The sequence below is a fragment of the Schistocerca cancellata genome, chromosome 4, assembly GCF_023864275.1.
Source record: "Schistocerca cancellata isolate TAMUIC-IGC-003103 chromosome 4, iqSchCanc2.1, whole genome shotgun sequence".
Taxonomy (NCBI): Eukaryota; Metazoa; Arthropoda; class Insecta; order Orthoptera; family Acrididae; genus Schistocerca; species Schistocerca cancellata.
The window spans coordinates 128,962,393-128,982,176 of NC_064629.1; the positions used below are offsets into that span (position 1 = coordinate 128,962,393).

General features: G+C 42.7%; 1 protein-coding gene across 3 annotated transcripts in view; it reads left to right on the forward strand.

The window, feature by feature from the left end:
• The window catches only part of LOC126183567 (trafficking protein particle complex subunit 10), a 150,322-nt gene that overhangs the window by 19,115 nt on the left and 111,423 nt on the right, over positions 1 to 19,784 (forward strand). For all 3 annotated transcript variants that reach the window (XM_049925645.1, XM_049925646.1, XM_049925647.1), the window contains 3 exons: positions 917 to 1,132; positions 13,803 to 13,988; positions 17,467 to 17,699. In XM_049925645.1, coding sequence (XP_049781602.1) covers positions 917 to 1,132; positions 13,803 to 13,988; positions 17,467 to 17,699 — 635 coding nt within the window. The remainder of the gene's footprint in view (positions 1 to 916; positions 1,133 to 13,802; positions 13,989 to 17,466; positions 17,700 to 19,784) is intronic.

Below are 19,784 nucleotides of genomic sequence, written 5' to 3' on the forward strand. Positions count from 1 at the left end.
ATGGAATCTTAGAGTAGCCAATAACTTCTTGGAAAAAGTAATCGCTTTTCTTACACCATCTCCTGGTGCATTAAATTCTGTTGCATGATGTCCTGTACGAATTGATGATTATACCTGTTCATCCTCTGTTAATTTTGGCACACACACACACACACACACACACACACACACACACACACACACACACACACACAAAATAAATTTACATGAAATGAAACAGATGAACACCACATAGCTATGGCAGAAATGAGAGAAATAATTGCTTTAACATGTCATGAATACAAGAAATGAGACCATAAAAAAAAGACCCTGCAACATGCTAAATAACGCTATATAGCAATTTTTGTTTTGAAATTAATGAAAGACAGAAAAATGTAAAAGTTCCATTGTTTGCAGGTGGCAAACTGTATAGTATATTATGGTAGATTCAGCATTCACAACTAAGTGTCATGTGAGTGTTAATAAATATACATTTGTATTATTTTGAAATTAGTACCATAGATGTAAGCTAAGTGTAACGTAAGTGAACAACGCGTAATTCCTCAACTTAGTGGCATATGTCTTAGCTGTTTACTCTATGTAAACTAATGTAAAATATTTGACACTTACTAATCAATCCTTTACAAATGTAAATTCCTTTGAGCCGAAAATTCATGTAACCTACAAAAGTTGTTAACATGTAACAATACTTTCTCAGAAAAAAGTTAAACAAAGACCCTGCTAAAGAAGTCTATAAAGTGCTAGAAAATGTTTGGGTAATAACAAAACTATAAAACTGTGTATTGCACAAGGCATAATTGCTCTCCAGTTCTGCTGAGTAAGCATGGAAAGTAGAAGAGCTACAACTTCCTAAAGATTATTATTGTATATGTTGGCCTGCACAAATAAAGTTACTCATAGTGAAATTTATTTCCAGTTAGCAATGCGTGCACTTCAGTTCCTACACATGTGTATCAGAGAGCTGGAAATCCTAGAAATCTCTACACCACCAGGTGCTGTAGCATGCTGGGTCTTCCTTTGTTGTCTTGAAGTCTTGCAGACATGTGAGAGTTGCCCAGGAAGTACAGATTGTGATAGTGGTGATTCCTATCCAGTGCATGCAGCAAGCCTCTGGGCCTATGCCCGTGATAAGGTAACTCATTGTAGTTGCACTAAGAGACCTTGAAGATGTTCTCTGTTTATGCTTGTCTCTTATTTAATATACACATTTTACTTTGAAATAATTACAACAATCTAATCACTGATAATGTCTTCTACATATTTTGATTAGACAGTTCACTTGAATTGTCATAAGTATCCATACTAAATCGATTTTTTGAGGATTTCACATGGTTACTTAGCAGCCAGTAATTAAAGTTCCTATAATCCTTCACAGGTGTTTGTAACTTGTAGCTACCATAAAGAGAAGCTGATTTTCTATGTATTTAAAGCTGTAGAGTGTTTATTTTTGTGTAGTCATATCTAGTTCCACTCATATCTAGTTCTAACCTCCTCCTTTTATAACTATTTTATAGGTGTGGACTAACAGAAATTAGCTTCCTGTATTGACCCCTATATTGAGAGTGGGAGAAGGATTAAACTGTGATCGTCACTCTGTGTAACATTTCAAATAAAAAACAGTTGATCGTAGGAATATCACATGGCAATATATGACTGCAGAACTTGGATTTCTTTTGTAATTTCATCAAGACGATACAGGAATTGGAGCATTAGAATTCCCATTGTTTTTTAGAAGCATAGAAAATTACATGAAGGTACTCTAGTTAGGCAGTGTGAGGCTGCCACTTTGCATCATTTATACTAATGGTTTTTCACTTATGATGATGTAAAATCATGTATAAATAAAACAACACACAAAAACCAGATGGGAAACAATTATGTCCCTGCATAAAAAAAAATACCTAGAGTATGACACATTTTTTCAGGCAACACCTTTATGTTACTTTTAACTAACTTATCATCTTGTCTCGTAGAGACCTATTGTCATATGATATATTTTGGTACTTAAATGTTTTACATATTTTTATACTAAACAAAGTGTGTGTCACTATTCATTCTTGTGTTATGACTGTGTGAAGTTTCATTTGTTTCAAAGTGAGAAAAACTATAAATAATGAAAGTCACAATTTATTGTGAGTTAGTGGCCAGTACTATGACTCCTTAAAAAGAGGAGCCTCAGGGATGATCTCCAAGCATAACTGTGACAACAGTTTTTTGTGAGTGGTAAAGATTTTCTTTCAATATCTGTGAATTGTTCCAGAGGGTGATTCGTACACATACATGAATATAAATGGTGGACATAAAGATGCTAGTGATATTAGGTACTGTCATTATGGCAACTGCTTCCAAATGTGGCCTTTTTAAAAATGTGATTAAGGATGAGATTTGTTTGCAGCCACAACACTTTTGATCAGTATTCCACATTGGTGTGAGGATGACTAGCTGGTAGTGACAGACAATAAACTCTGTCTAGTAAAGCGCACAGTGCTGCCATGGCATACCTCCTTCCAGCCATGTCGACAGGACTAGGTTTACCTTACTCATCTTCACCTAGGCCACAGCCTTATGTCGTGTGGCTTCTTGCTCCAGCGAGAGAACCTTCCAATGTGTTGTGGTTGTGGTGTACAGATCACTGTGCGCCCCTTTTTATTAGACTGTGTTTTGTTTCCCAACCAGAAGGCAGTGGCAGATGGTTCTGTGATTTGTCCAACTTGTTTCCAAAAATTTTAGGGAGATTTTCTTAATGTATTAAAAGGGTGACTGTCTCTTCCAGTTTATTTGTAAGTGGTCAGCCAGTCACAGTTCCCTGTCCCATTCTTTTAGCTCTCCCATGGTTTTACTTCTGTTTTAATCCCATGTGTAGTACCTTCTATTTTTCCCCATTTTCTTATGGTGTACGAGATAGTGATTCAATGCAAGTGAGTGAATGATGCTTAGTAGACTTGTTGCTTAGTTTATCAGTACTGTATTCTGTATAAAGTGGCACACATCTGCAAGTAGTTGTCTGGCATTACAAGGGATACTTCGTTCTCTCTTACACTGCTTGTATCATCATAGAGTATTGTTAAGTTTGCTTGTTTTGTTGGGTGATAGAGGTAGGTCAGAAAAAGTCCAGGACAGGTTTTTTTATTATTTCTGAGTTTGCGAACTAAAAAGGAACAAATGTTGTTTTTATGTTACCTGGTATGTGTGCATCCTTGAAATGACCTTGGCCATGTTTCCATGCGAACTCACTAGGTGGCAGGGCTGTGCTTAGCAACACCTTTGTTTGGGTTCATGGTGCATTAGTTACAGTGACACAATGGATATTGATTGTGAGCAAAGAATGAACATTAAGTTCTGCGTTAAGCTGTGGAAAACCCCCTAGTGAATCAAAGATAATGATTAAGCAGGCAAGGCACATCAAGAAGTCGTGTTTTCGAGTGGCCCAAAAGTTTTTTTGAAGGCGGAGATTCAGTGCAAGACAATCCCAGAGCTGGTCACCTGTGTACAGCACATACCAATGCAAATGTGGAGTGTGCCAGGCAGTTATTGCAAGAAGACAGTCATGTAACTGTGCATGCAATATCAGAAGTTAATTTGAATTGTGATGTGTGTTGTAAGATTTTACGTGACGATTTAGGGAAATGAAAACTTAATGCAAAACTCATTGCTCACACACTAATGGACGAACAGAAAGAGGAAAGATAAAGAATTTCTGCTGAGGTACTGGATAGAGCCAGATGTGATCCCACATTTGTGTCAAAGATTATTGTTGACAATGGAAGTTGGTGCTACCAGTATGACCCTCACATGAAGCATCGAAGTGCTGAATGGCGGAGGCCTTGCTCACCAACCTCAAAAAAAGTCAAACTGCAACCTTCGAGAACTGTGACAATGTTGATCACATTCTTTGACAGTAAATGATTAGTTCACCATTAGTATGTCCCTCCTGGTCAAACAGTGAACCGAACTCCTTACGTCAAACTCTTGAAACGTTTGTAACAAGCAGTTTGACGTTGCTGCTGTGGTTTGTGGCATTCTCAGGACTGGTTCTTACTGTGTGACAATGCAAGACCCCATACTGCTTTATCTGTTACTGAGTATCTGGCCAGACATTCTGTTATTACCATCCCACATCCACCATATTTGTCCATCCTCTTGCCTTGTGATTTTTTCTTGTTCCTGCGAGTGAAAATACAGTTGAAAGGAAAGCTTCATCAAGATCTCACAGACATCCAACAAGCTGTGAATGAGCTTACAAGCATTGCAGTTGAAAATTTCCCTGCTTGCTTCCAAGACCTCCAGAAACATTGGCAACTGTGTGTAGATAACCAAAGGGACTACTTCAGCAGGAGCTAGGACCATTGCTTGGTAAATAGAATTGTCTGTTAAAAGAAAAAACATATCCTACAACTTTTATAACAAAAAGAGTATAAATAAGAAACAGTTGGAGACCAAAAACAGTTGAACGGGAATCCATAATGTAATGATCGAGATTATTCCATAATGTACCATTCACAAGTCACGGTATCCCTCAGTCCAATTTCTTATTTATATCTAGGTCTGTAAGTTTTGTCTCTTCTGTATATAAGATTTTAGGCAATTATTTATCAGATTCTGTTGCATGCTGTCATAAAAAGTATTGTGAAGTCGACAATTAAAAGCCTAAAAACTCCCTGCGGGTTCGGGGATTAGAATAGGCCCGCGGTATTCCTGCCTGTTGTAAGAGGCGACTAAAAGGAGTCTCACATGTTTCAGCCTTATGTGATGGTCCCCTCTCGGGTTTGACCTCCATCTTTCTAAATTATTCCGAAGAGCGAGCCAATTGGGGAAGGGCGCCTTACATGGTGCACTGTATCCGTCGTGCAATTAGACCTTTAGCCGGCTTTCTCGTCCTTGCAATGGTGTCCCGCTCATTTTCGATCTCTTGGGCGAGGATACGTCCCTGGGTGCGACTACCACGCTGCACTCTGCAGTGTTTCTTTTAACTGCGACGACAACCTTGGACATTTTTGCACCTAAGATCCAGCATGGTAGCCAGTCCGTTGTGGTGGGGCCGCCATGTACCCTATTGGTTGTAGCCCCCTGACAACACAGGGATCGCTCTACTGATGCCTGCGCCGTTAACTCCCCACGTATGCCAAGGAGTAGATGCCTATCCTCCTGGGGTATCGGGACTCCCGGCAACGGCCATCCTGCCAGGTGGCCTTTGCTGTGGCTGGGTGGCGCCCGTGGGGAGGGCCCTTGGTCGGAGTAGGTGGCATCAGGGCGGATGACCCGCAATGAAGCGTGGTACATCATCTCTCGCTGGCGGCCAGCCGCCTCTAAGCGTTCTCGGGCTCAATTTAATGCTCAGAATTACGATCCGAAAACGTTCCCCTCCCTGGCCACGCCGTGGGAAGAGCGTAAGTCTCAGGATGGAGGTAACAGTTATTCGCCCCGATTCTTAGTTTGCACGAGAGCTGATGGGGAGTCTTTTCTCTCCACAAAGCCTCAGTTCTTCGTCGAGCATTTAGAGGACAAGTTTGGGGAGGTGGAGGTCTTGTCTAAAATGCGCTCTGGGTCAGTACTGATACAAACGGCATCCTCCGCCCAGTCACGCAGGTTACTTGCTTGTGACAAGTTGGGGGATGTTAACGTTACTATTACACCACATAAGAGTTTAAATATGGTCCAGGGTGTTATTTTCCATAGGGACCTCCTTTTGCAGTCTGATGACGAGCTGCGCGCCAACTTAGAACGTAGAGGTGTTTATTTCGTCTGGCGCGTTCATCGGGGTCCGAGGGACAATCAGGTTGCTACCGGTGCCTTCATGTTGGGCTTCGAGGGTGATACATTACCGGAAAAGGTCAAGGTGATGGTCTACCGATGTGACGTCAAGCCCTATATCCCTCCCCCGATGTGGTGCTTCAAGTGCTGGAAGTTCGGCCATATGTCTTCCCGCTGCACTTCCAGCCTCACATGTCGAGATTGCGGACGCCCATCTCATTCCGATACTCCATGTGCCCCGCCTCCCATCTGCGTCAACTGCGGGGAGCACCATTCACCTTGCTCGCCAGACTGCAGAATATTCCAGAAAGAGCGCAAAATCATGGAATATAAGACCCTGGACTGACTGACTTATACAGAGGCCAAAAGGAAATACGACCGATTACATCCAGTGAGAATGACGTCTTCCTACGCCGCTGCTACAACACCTGTGCTCGCCCCCTCAGTTTCGCGACTTCCGGCCGGATCGACGAGTGGTACAACTTCTCCTGCCCCCTTGCCAGTGGGGGGGCTCTACCCACCGGGTTGCTCCTATGCCACCTACCTCAGGAGCTACACCATCCCCCCCATCGGGGACGTCAGTCCCCGCTTCTAAGCCGGAGAAGTGTCCAACTTCTTCAGCTTCTCACGCTCGCAAAGGGTCCCTTGGGTCCCTCCCTTCCCAGGTTTCTACCAGCGGGAAGGCTGATGACCGACAGTGGTGTAAGTGCCCACAATCAGCTGGTCGAAGGGCTTCACGATCCTCCTCAGTCCCGGAGACTGAATCGGTGAAGCCCTCCCAGCCAGTTAAACCCAAGGAGCAGCGTGAGAAATCAAAGAAGAAGAGCTCTAAGCCCAAGGAACTCGCGGTGGCAGCCACCCCACCGCAACCTACCAGCTCTGCGTCTGAGGACGAGGTGGAGATTCTGGCATCCGCTGAGGATCTCGATCTCGCCGGTCCCTCAGACGCCATGAATAGCACTAGCACAGGTGCTCAATCGGAGGCAGCAGGTGACCCAGAAGCGTAATCTGCCTTCCCAGTCCCGTCACGCCTTTCTCAGCCATGGACAAAACCATCCTCCAGTGGAACTGCAGCGTTTTCTTCCAACATCTAGCTGAGCTCCGCCAACTTATCAGCCTTCACCCTTTCCTCTGCATTGCTCTGCAGGAAACTTGGTTTCCAGCAATTCGCACCCCCGCCCTCCGTGGCTACCGGGGTTATTATAAGAACTGAGCAGCTTATGAAAGGATGTCTGGTGGCGTCTGCATCTATGTCCTTAACTCTCTTCACAGCGAGTCTGTCCCTCTACAAACAACTTTAGAGGCTGTCGCTGTTAGGGTGTGGACGCCGCAGGCTATTACCGTCTGCAGTCTTTACCTTCCACCGGAGGGTGATGTCGCGCAGCATGTCCTGGCTGCGCTGATAGCCCAATTGCCGCCACCTTTCTTGTTACTGGGCGACTTTAACGCCCATAACCCTCTGTGGGGTGGGTCAGTGGCAACAGATCGAGGCGCCACTATTGAGCATTTATTGGCGCAGCTCGATCTCTCGATCTTAAATGACGGTGCCTCCACACACTTCAGTGTGGCGCATGGCACATAACTCCGCCATTGACCTATCGCTCTGTAGCCCTAGCCTCTTGCCGTATGTCCAGTGGGGTGTGCATGACGACCTGTGTGGTAGTGACCATTTTCCAATCTTTCTGTCACTGCCACGGCGCCACTCTTCTGGGCGCCTCAGCAGATGGGCTATGAATAAGGCTGACTGGGACTTGTTTTCCTCCACTGCCGCTATTGAGCCTCTCTCTCGTGATGACATTGATGCGGTGGTTCAATCGGTCACCACCGGCATCGTTACTGCCATCGAATCTGCCATTCCCCGTTCTTCTGGGTCCCCTCGGCGGAGGGCTGTGCCTTGGTGGTCGCCTGAGATCGCTGAAGCGATTAAAGATCGCCGGCGGGCGCTCCAGCGTCACAAGCGACATGCCTCCATAGACCACCTTATCGCCTTCAAACGGCTGCGTGCGCGGGCCCGCCTCCTTATCCGCCAAGGCAAGAAGGAGTGCTGGGAGCGGTATGTGTCCACCATTGGCCTCCATGTCACTCCATCGCAGGTCTGGGCCAAGATTCGACGCGTCTACGGCTATCGGACCCCTGCCAGCGTCCCTGCACTCTCACTGAATGGAGCAGTTTGTACAGACTCCGATGTCATTGCAAGCTGCTTGGCAGAGCATTTTGCTATGAGTTCCGCTTCTGCGAATTACCCCCTAGCCTTCCGTTCCATTAAAGAGCGGATACCGCTCCTGGACCAGATAGCATCCACTGCCAGATGCTGCAACACCTCTCAGTGGACTGCCAGCGACGGCTCCTCGACCTTTACAACCGTATTTGGGTCGAGGGTGAGTTTCCGTCGCAATGGCGGGCAAGTATCGTTATCCCCATTCTGAAACCAGGCAAGAACCCTTTGGAGGTGGACAGCTACCGCCCCATTAGCCTCACCAACGTTCTTTGCAAGCTTCTCGAATGGATGGTGAGCCGGCCCTTCAATTGGGTACTGGAGTCTCGGGGCCTTCTGGCTCCGTCTCAGGGTGGGTTCTGGAAAGGCCGCTCCGCCGCCGACAATCTGGTGAGCCTGGAGTCGGCCATCCGTACTGCCTTTGCCCGCCATCAGCACCTGGTCGCTGTCTTTTTCGACATGCGGAAGGCGTACGATACGACATGGCGTCATCACATCCTTTCTACGCTTCATGAATGGGGTCTTCGGGGCCCTCTGCCGATCTTTATCAGAAATTTTCTGTCGTATCGTACCTTCTGCGTGCAAGTCGCAGCCTCATATAGTTCCACCCACGTCCAGGAGAACGGTGTGCCACACGGTTCTGTTTTAAGTGTCTGCCTGTTTTTAATAGTCATTAACGGGCTCGCTGCGGCCGTGGGAAATTCTGTCTCTGCTTCCCTGTATGCTGACGACTTCTGCCTTTATTACAGCTCTACTGGCATTGCAGCTGTTGAACGTCAGCTACAGGGTGCTATCCGCAAGGCGCATTCTTGGGCTGTAGCTCATGGGTTCCAGTTTTCGGCAGCCAAGACCTGCGTTATGCATTTCTGCCGGCGACGCACTATCCACCCGGAGCCGCGGCTTTATCTTGCCGGCAAACTTCTTTTAGTGGTGGAATCACACAGGTTTTTGGGGGTGGTTTTCGATGCCCGGTTGACTTGGCAGCCTTATATCCGGCTGCTTAAACAGGCGTCTTGGCGGCATCTAAACGCTCTGAGATGCTTGAGCCACACCCGCTGGGGCACCGACCGATCTACCCTGTTGCGGCTCTAACAGGCATTAATCCAGTCCCGTCTGGATTATGGGAGCCTGGCTTATGGCTCAGCATCCCCCTCTGCGTTGAGGGTGCTGGACCCAATACTACACAGCGGGATCCGACTTGCCACTGGTGCCTTCCGCACCAGCCCTGTGGACAGCATCCTTGTTGAGGCAGGCGTCCCTCCACTGCGTCCGATCGCCGTACGCGTCAAGGAGCTTCTCTGCGGGCTTGAGTTTTTCCCTGTTCCACCTCCTTTCCGGGCACCTCTGCGTACACCCCCGTGGTGTGTTCCTCGCCCTTGCCTTCGGCTCGACTTGGCACAGGGCTCGAAGGACTCGGTCCCTCCAGAGGCCTTCCGCTGCAGCTTTTATTCCATCCTGGCCACGTATCAGGGCTCTGGAATTGTTTACACCGACGGTTCGATGGTTGCTGGTCGTGTCGGGTATGCACTAATTCTATGGGACCGTTCCGAACAACGGTCCTTGGCGGCTGGCTGCAGCGTTTACACTGCTGAGCTGGTCGCCATCTTTCGAGCCCTAGAGTATATCCGCTCCTGCTCAGGTGAGTCCTTCGTTATCTGTAGCGATTCCCTGAGCGGTTTACGAGCTCTCGACCAGTGTTTTCCTTGTTCTCGTCTGGTGATGGTTATCCATGAGTCCCTGCATACTCTTGCGCATTGCGGCCGCTCTGTGGTCTTTGTGTGGACGCCCGGGCATGTCGGTATCCCAGGCAATGAAAATGTTGACCGCCTGGCCAAACAGGCCACCAGTGAACCCACTCTAGACATTGCCCTTCCGGAGACTGATTTGAGGGCAGTCTTCCGCCGCAAAGTTATCTCACTTTGGGCCGCTGAATGGCGCGGTCTGGCCACCCCTAACAAACTCCGTGCCGTCAAGGAGACGACGACTGTGTGGAACTCCTCCTTGCGAGTCTCTCGCAAGGAGTCTGTCATCCTCTGCCGACTGCGTATTGGGCACACGCGGATGACCCACGGCCACTTATTGCGCCGTGAGGTCCCTCCTCTCTGTCACTGCGGCTCGGCATTGACAGTGGTCCACATTTTGTTGAACTGTCCACTTTTATCTGTGCTCAGGCAGTCGTTTGTACTGCCTGACTCACTCCCTGCCCTTTTAACCGATGACTCTGCTATGGCTGACTTAGTTTTACATTTTATTCGGGCAGGGGGTTTTTATTATTTAATCTGAGTGTTTCTGTTTTATTTTATTGTCTTGTGTTGATTCTGGCCTTTGGCCTACGGTTTTAAACTAAGTTTTTTTAATGTGTTTTCGGTGGTTGGCTTCTCCTTTTTTTGTTCCTCTGGTCGGCCAACCACCGTCACACTCCATGTGATTTTATTTCGTTTTGTCTGGTCCTTGTCTGTTTCTTTTGTTCTGTGTCATTTGTCTCCTATTTTGTTGAACATTTTTTATTCTCTGTGGGTATTTTTAGTATTTTGGAAAAAGGGACCGATGACCTCTGCAGTTTGGTCTCTTTAATCCTTAAACCAACCAACCAACCAAAAGCCTAAAAGAAAAAATCTGGCAATGTCTCCTTGTCTAGGCATTTAAAACATAGTGTCAAAGTGAAAGTATGACCTTATTTTCAAAAACGAAATTTATGTTTGCTAATAATATCAATGCTGCTAACATGCTGCACAATCCTGACACAAGGTAGTTTCCAGGACCTGAGAGGACTCGATGAAAAATTGTGTGAAAGGATGATCTGTAACACCAGGACCATCACCTTTTTGTAAAGTAGCTTCACAGTAGGAAATTTTGTTCTGTTGGAGAAATCAGATTGATCAGTTATGGCATTGAATATACGAGCCAGGATATTATTTAACTGGTTAAAGCAGGATCTTAGCAGTAATCTTACAATATTGTCTGTACCTGTTGATCTTTCACTTTTAAAAGAAGTGACCATATCCTTTTCTTGCATTTACTGTTACAGGTGTTGTAATTACCTCATGTAAAGGTGTAGTAAGTGCCCTTTGGCATGTTCATGACTTATCTTATATATAAATAATAATAATAATAATAATAATGCTTTTGCATTGTTTTCTCAACAGCATTTACAAAATTCTTGATAAAGATTTCTGCTGTCATCTGTGGATTGTGGACATTTCTATTTTGAGTTTTGTAAAATATCTTCAGTTCTATTGTGGTTGATAAAAGTTCTCACTCTTTATCATTTCCAACTTCATTTGTAAAATAAATTTTTGTTTGAACTTAATAAAAACTGTTAGATTGCTTAACTTTTCCCTTCCATTGAACAGATAATGACAGATAAGTAAAAAAGAGAATACAAAGCAAAAATGTGGAAGATGGTTTGTAATTCTCTATTCAGTTATTGAAATGAATGCATAATGGCATTATTGGCCAGGAGACACCATCTGGGATTGTTCTACTTGGTCCAAGTCTTTCAATTTGTTGCAAATTTGGTGACTTCTGCATTTTTGTGAAGAAGATGAGAAGAGATGAATAGCTGGATATGACCAAACAATATTACTAACAAGGCTTGCTCAGAATTAACTTGGAATTTGTGTGAAGCACTTCACAATCCCTTGGCCAGTGCATATATTTTCCACAGTGGATGTAAAATAACTTAATGGTTCTAATGATGGTCACTCAGTGTATTACATTGCTTTACCTTTTCTTGAAAACAGAAAACGGTGACATGAAAATAATGTGTGCTTTTGAACTGGGTAATATTCCCAAAACAAGAAATAGCAGTGCCATGCGCAGTCTGATATGAATGTAGACAAGCAGTGTCTGTGCTATTTACCAGCCTTTTAGAAATCGATGCTTTTGTAACTGTTTATGTTGACAATACGATGATAAGTGCAGTGGCAGTAGTCCAGGTTCTAATTCAATTTTCAGAAGAGTGGAATCATTTTTTGTGATTTATCGTTTGGTGTGGAATTGCGTCCTGAGTGTCCATAGCATGCCCCAAGGTAGTATGTTATTTGAGTCTGTTTCATTACTTGATGTATGACAGGTTGGTACACTTACACAAAATCTTCATCATGCGAAATTTAGTTAATGGTGATGTTTTAAATTACAAACTATTTTTGGGATGAATGCTAGAGATTCTTGGTATTGTTTTGTCGGTGGGTAATGAGTCGCATTTCCATTTGGACAATGATGTAAATACTAAATTTTGGGTAGCAGGAAAGCCACACTGCTTCCTCCAGAATACACCAGTGGTGAGTTTAGATAATGATGTAATATCTTTATTATTCAGATCATTGGACTATACTTCTTTAAGTGCTACACAGTGTGTTAACTATGGCAGCCTGTTACACAGTTCTGTATTTTCAAACATAGGGCTTCGATTTTGAACATTGGAACAAATGTGATTCTGGCATGATGAAGACTGAGGCTACAAGGCAAGGCTTGCAGTGCAAGTTTTTTGAAAATAAAAGTCATTCTTTGGCCTCTGTGCTTCACAGATTTGTATCACAGTGACTTCTTTCTTTGCACTTATCTCAAATCCAAGTCAACATTTCAATTCTCCTGCAGCAAAGAAGCTGCAAGTTATCAGTCTTAAAGGAATTATGGCTGTTTCACAGAACATGTTTAGCGGGTTTACTAACACACACACACACACACACACACACATATATATATATATATATATTGAATGCATAAAACCAGTTTTTTTTTTTTTTTTTTTTTTTTTTTTTTTTTTTTTTTTTTTTTTTTTTTTTTTTTTTTTGTCTTCAGTCCAGAGACTGGTTTGATGCAGCTCTCCATGCTACTCTATCCTATGCAAGCTTCTTCAACTCCCAGTACTTACTGCAACCTACATACTTCTGAATCTGTTTAGTGTATTCATCTCTTGGTCTCTCTCTACGACTTTTACCCTCCACACTGCCCTCCTATACTAAATTGGTGATCCCTTGATGCCTCAGAATATGCCCTACCAACCGATCCCTTCTTTTAGTCAAGATGCACCACAAATTTCTCTTCTCTCCAATTCTATTAGTTATGTGATCTACCCATTTAATCTTCAGCGTTCGTCTGTAGCACCACATTTCTAAAGCTTCTATTCTCTTCTTGTCCAAACTATTTATCGTCCATGTTTCACTTCCATACATGGCTACACTCCATACAAATACTTTCAGAAATGACTTCACGACACTTAAATCTTTACTCAATGTTAACAAATTTCTCTTCTTCAGAAACTCTTTCCTTGCCATTGCCAGTCTACATTTTATATCCTCTCTACTTCGACAATCATCAGTTATTCTGCTCCCCAAATAGCAAAACTCCTTTACTACTGTAAGTGTCTCATTTCCTAATCTAATTCCCTCAGCATCACCCAATTTAATTCGACTACAGTCCATTATCCTCGTTTTGCTTATGTTGATATTCATCTTAAATCCTCCTTTTAAGACACTGTCCGTTCCATTCAGCTGCTCTTTCAGGTCCTTTGCTGTCTTTGACAGAATTACAATGTCATTGGCAAACCTCAAAGTTTTTATTTATTCTCCATGGATTTTAATTCCTATTCCGAATTTTTCTTTTGTTTCCTTTACTACTTGCTTAATATTAAAGTTGATAGTTGACTTCACGTATTTGAAAAAATGGCACCTCTTACTTTACACCATCTATTACTTTGCCCTTGCACATTTATTTGGCTAATGTGGTGTGCAATTAGTAAAAGTTGAAATTAGGTAATTTTAGTTGCTTTCATGAAAGCATTGTTTATGATACATTAATCTGTCGCCACAACTAGTAATTTTTTCATTTACAGCTGAGAGAACTGGGTGAATTGTGTGGACTTACGCCGGGTTTGGAACCTACAAGTGAGCAGCTTCATACTGTAGTGCTACTTTCAGCTGGTATGGGAGATCCACCTCCAGGCATCAAACAGCCAACGCCCACTGACAAACTGAAAGAAGCTCTTTCATCAAAAGAAGCTTTTAGGAAACATTATCTGGTTAGTTTAACGCTTGCTTTATTTGTTACATTTTAAAGGGTCCTTTACACACTTGGATATTTGCAGTGACATATCTGTACAGTCAGTGTTCATGCAGACAAATCGTTAAGAGTGAATGAATCGCCAACTGAAAAATTTGTCTGCGTTACTGTCTGTGTTCAGCCTGTGTCGAGTTGGGCATTGCTTGAATAGATGCAGACCAGAGTAAATACTTTAGCACTTCGTATATGGTATGACACGTTTCCAGAAAGATGTGGCTCAACAAGGAAGGTGATAAAACAGCATAAAATTTCAGATCAACATAACTTCTGCTAGTTGCCAAGTACCTCAATGTTACTGTAGGTTATTCATAAGCACTTACTGATTTTTCTCATTACAGAATCATTTCTCCTTATATGCAGTGTAACATACTTCAACAACACAAAGAATATCTCTTTGTCCTAGGTAGTTAAAAGAGTCGTCTTCTTCAATAATTAATGCCTTCAAAAGATTAATATGCAAGAGAGTTATGTGTGTTTGAAGCCAGTCTTTTGTCCATATTCTCCATACTGGTCTTCTTCTTTATATAACTTCCAAAGTATTAGCACAACACAGAATAATTATCTGATAAGTTCATTTAATTAATATGACCAAGGCCAGAAAATACTCTGCGCTATCAGACTACTGCTTCTGGACTGTGTGAACTTGTGATTGAAAGGTGTGACTGTGAATTGATTACTGCAGACAAGATGCGCAGATAGTCATTGAGAACATGATGGGCTTCACCTGAGTGTGTAAATGACCCTTGACATTTTTGTAACTTTTACAATGAAGAATATATGTCTAAACTAGCTGCCAAGAATTAGAACTAAATAATATTGGGAACTGACATAAAAAATTAGTCTTTAAAGCCAATAATTCGCAGTAGAATACTTTCATTACAGAGGCATGGAGTATGACAAGTGAGCATCTTGAAAACAGAGTTAAGTTCACCATGGGGTCTGATCTACTGCATCTGTAGCTCTGTAGGGTAGCCATGTAATGTGATGTCAACAGTGTTCAAACTTGCGGAAGTCTCCATAGGGGCTGTGCAAGAACAAATAGCATTAGTCAAACATATGATGGAAATGTTCCTTGATTCCAAGGTAAAGAACAATTCAGGTAGAAACTGCTTCATGTTTGGAGTGAAGCTACTTCTTTGAGCCATAAGAAAGTAACATTTTGTTACAGAACTGCGGAGATACATCTCTGACAGTGTGGCCTTGTGTATAGGATAATTAATAAGATGTAACAAGGTTAATTCATTGATAAAATGCAGATCAATGACACTGAACGTTTAGCTAAGCTTGCGGACAATGTATTCCATTATAGTTACCAAATGTGACATGCACCCACGTGTATACACACACATTGTTCCCAGCTGGCCTGCAGTCTTTAAATTAAGTAAACCTATTCGTTAATGAATATTCAGGCCTGTGCAGTGTTCATCATGGAATGGGTTGGTGGTGGAAACTGCATTGAAGCAAGTACATCGGTATCAGGGGAAGTCATGTACAGAATATAAGACAAAAAACAAATGGTAAAACACTGACAAAAAAATCTCAAGTTAAAATGAAACAGTAATGGTTGCAGAACAGAAAATAGAGAGACCATGTTAGTTGAAGGGATGAATGAGGCAGAGGTGGGATGACACATATTTTTAAAAAAGTTAGCATAGTGTGTTGGTGGCTTTACATACAGTACTGGTCATCGAAACTGCAGGGTGTAAAATTTAGTACACAGTGCTGCCACCTCTTGCAGCAACAGTGGCTCTAACCTGGCTTGGCATGGAGTCCAACTGAGCACGGCTGACAGATAGGGTTATGTCATTTCATGATACTTCATCATAGTCGTGTTGTGTCAGTCTCTCAGCAACCCATGACCACATAAGTTCCACGGGTGATAGATCTGGAGAATATTCTGGCCATGGTGATAGTTGAACTCCCTCTGCTGTGAGGTAGGGCAGGAGAGCAAGGGCAGCATGCTGCCTCGTGCTGTCTTGTCAACAGATAATGTCACACAGACCTCAAAGACAAGGCTTAGCCGGCAGCCTCAACATGTAAGAAACAAAACAGCTGCTATGCAGTTTACTGACTGTAGTGGTTTCATTGTATGCCCAATGGAACCCTATACCACTATGCCATTTGTTGGGACCCTGTCATAATGATGAGTGACATCTGTCAGTGTTCATTCCCCTCAGTCTCCACCCATTGGATGCTGTACACGGAACTGGGACTTGTCAGAATGGATGACGTGGTGCCACTCCTGTGTCCATTGTTTTCATAGTCTACACAACTGTTGTTCCCCTCTGCTGTTGTGTAAAGGGAAGCCCCAGCAATTATTGCTTTAATGACAGCCTTTAGTACTCCAGATGTCTTTGCACTCTCTCTTACTGGAAGCCAGCACACATCCTGACCCAAGATCCATGATGTGGTTGTATGACCCCACACAGCTTAGTGAACAATATGCCTGTTCTCTTGGATGCTAGTCATGTGAGTCCACAGAGTTCCTGCATGGGATTTAGTATGGCTTCCTAAACCAATTGGTTACTTGTTTCTATGGAAGTCACAGGATCCCAACTGAAATGAGAAATAATATTGCAGAACAGTAAACCACAGTCCCTACAGGCTACAATCTTGCAGAAAGTAAACTACTACAGACTACAATCCTGTTTCTGTTAAATTCTGATACATGCTGGTAGACATTTCTTTTTCTTGTACAAGGCATAACATGATATTTTCACAAACAACAGATTTCTGATTGAGAAACCTGCTGTGTAATTTTTTTTGTATACAGAATGTAGATGTTGTGGTTGCACTGAAATGCTAATCATTTGCATGTCCAAGCATGTGGTACACTTCATAACAACTTGATGTTTGCTGCATGTCACCTTCATGGTCTTGCAGTTTTATTGGTCAAGAGAGTAATTGGTGTTGACATAATTATAGCAGAACTTTTGGTAAAGAAAAGCTGATGTAGAGAGAACTCTGTACATAGCTTTGTAATACTGGCATCAATAAGTGAGAGCACCTGACTTCTGTGATCTTCGTGATATTAACCATAGTTATACACAGATTTTGCATTAGTTCTGTTTTTTTGTATTGAAATACACACATTAATTTATTTTAAACTTTTTAGTCTTGTCTAAATTAAATATACTCAAAAAATCATTTTTCATTTTTGGTACGTACAGTGCATTTATAAAACTTCAAGAATGAAAGACTAGGATAACCATATGGATAATATTGGCATTATTACCTCTTACTATTTGTCTGATAATACTTTCACATTATTGTGAAGGGTGTACAGATTTAGTAGTGATGAATCAATTTTGAGTGAGTGATAATGATGTAAGTAGAATCAGCAATGGCATATGAAGATTTAGGGGGAAAGTAGTTCCGTATGTGCAGTAATAACGTATTAGAAGCACTTGCTAATAATTTTTAATTTCTGTGTCTAGGAGCTTGCTGAACTTGCAATGGGGACATTCAAACATATTGGTAGATTTCGTTCAGCTCGCATGGTTGGCAGAGATCTTGCTGATTTTTATATAAAAATGGAGGAGCCACATAAAGCAAGTGTTTTTCTTGCTGAAGCATTTTTACAGTATGAAGAGGAAGGCTGGTTGAAGTTAGCAGCTGAAACACTGTTGGAACTTGCTTCGTGTTATAAGAAGACTGATATAGTTGACAGGTACTGTAGTGTTTTTAATTGTTGTTTGATTCCTTCAACGTTGTTGGTTTTCTGAGTATTCTTAACTATTAGCTTTTCAGTATTCTGTTTGATCAGAAAAGTATTCTTTCTTTCACCTTCATGTACTAAGCTCATTTATTGTATTCTCTTCACTAATTTTTAAGTAGAATGTTTATTTATCAGCAGAAACAAAAATTACGTGAAATTTTGCTCCAGTAGATCAATGTGTATTATTGTTTTTTATTATTTTTTGTATTGTTTGTACTGCCTGTAAAAACAAAAAAAAGGAGGAAAAAGTAAAATAAAAATTATGATCAAATGAAAATAGTTTTGTGTAACACTAAATCCTGTTGAGGTGTGCCAGTATGCTATTTCTGCACACCTGTTCTGTAATCCATTGGCCTCCTGCATAAAAATGAACACTGGTGGTCTGTCATTCTATCTAGAAAATTAAATTATTGTTTTATATCAGTACACTTATATCTAAGGAGAGACCCTTGCATAATAAGCATGCCGATTGCAAAAATCTAAATCTTCAAATATGACATTACTTGTTGTTTGAGGTTGTTGGTACGCGTCACTTTCGATAAGACACAAACAGTGCTGATGGTCCGATGCAGTTCATTGTAGATAGTTGTTTAAGATCAGTTAACAGGTTTACTTTTACTAACTGCGACATTACCCTCAGGCTTTGGGATTCTGCAAACAGCAAGGTGTTGACACACACGAGACAAAGGCCACAGTGCAGAAGTTCATGTGAGCTGTAAGGTGGGTTAATGATGTCACATTGGCACTAAACTTCACCAATCATGCCCAGCACCACTGTGGATTTGTCACATAATGGGAATGTCGTCACATCCTGTGTTACCCATATTTCACACTTTTTCTTTGATGCCTCTGTGATAGAGGTCAGAACCCAGACATCCAGATATGAAAGTGTGTGGTCTTCTTCTGAATGGCAGAGGAAAAAATTCCAGTCACACCACTGCTCAGAATTAACATGGAAAGGGCTCTTGGGCATGACGTAAAGGATGTCGATGAAACTTCACCTTCCATCGGGGCTCTGATTCCTACACATTTTGTGGTCGAAAACTACAGTTCACTGGGTGGTGATCAACATGACGACGTTCTTGACTCCCTGCCACTCTTGGAAGTTCCAAACCCTCTCTAAAAGCATTGTCGAGCTGCAACTCTGGTGAATGTGATATAATCCCTATGGAGTATAGTGGGACCCCAATTTTTGATCTGGTATATAGTGTGGAAACACTAGGGATCATTCAAAACCATTTGATGAAATTAGGAAGTGATCTGAAGCAGCAAAAGGTGTTAATGTTTTTTCAGTCCTCCGCCATCCTGTTGTGTGATCACAGGGATGCCACACTGACATGTGCATGAATAAAATGGCAAAGGGTCCCTCTAAGACACGCCCCCCCCCCCCCCCCCCAAACCCCCTAGCCTCTGTTTGGCAACACTCTTTTGTTGCCACCCACAATTTGGTGAGGAAGTTAAAAATACAGCTTTCAGCATCACGGCTGCTCTAGTGCCAGAGGACAGTCAAACCTGTTGAATGGGTTGCCTAACCCTCATGTACTACAGCAGCCAGGAAGCCAAATGGATGTCGAAGTTTCTGACAGGTACATTTTTAACATGCGCAACAAAAGTGCATGGGTGGTACTGCAGGTGTTGCACACCCCTATGATCATGGCACAGGAAAGGAGGGGGGCAGGGTTGAATCAGGAGGGCTGAAAAAGCATAAAATACCCCTTGCTACTTCGAACCACATTCAGATTTTGTCAAATAGTTTTGAACGGTCCTTGGTGGTTCTACCCTGTATACCAGAGCAAAAATTGTAGTTGCAGTACACTTCAGAGGGGTCAAACCATGTTAAGTGTGATTGCAGCCTCCCACTGATGTCTTTAGAATAGGTTTGAAACACCCAGGGGTGGCAACAGTGTCTAACTTTGACCTGTTGCTCATCCCTCTGTGAATGTTGTTTTCGACTGTGAAATGTGTAGGAATCAACGTGCCAATGGAAGGTGCAGTTTCATTGATGTTCTTTATGCCATCCTCAAGAGGCCTTTCTAT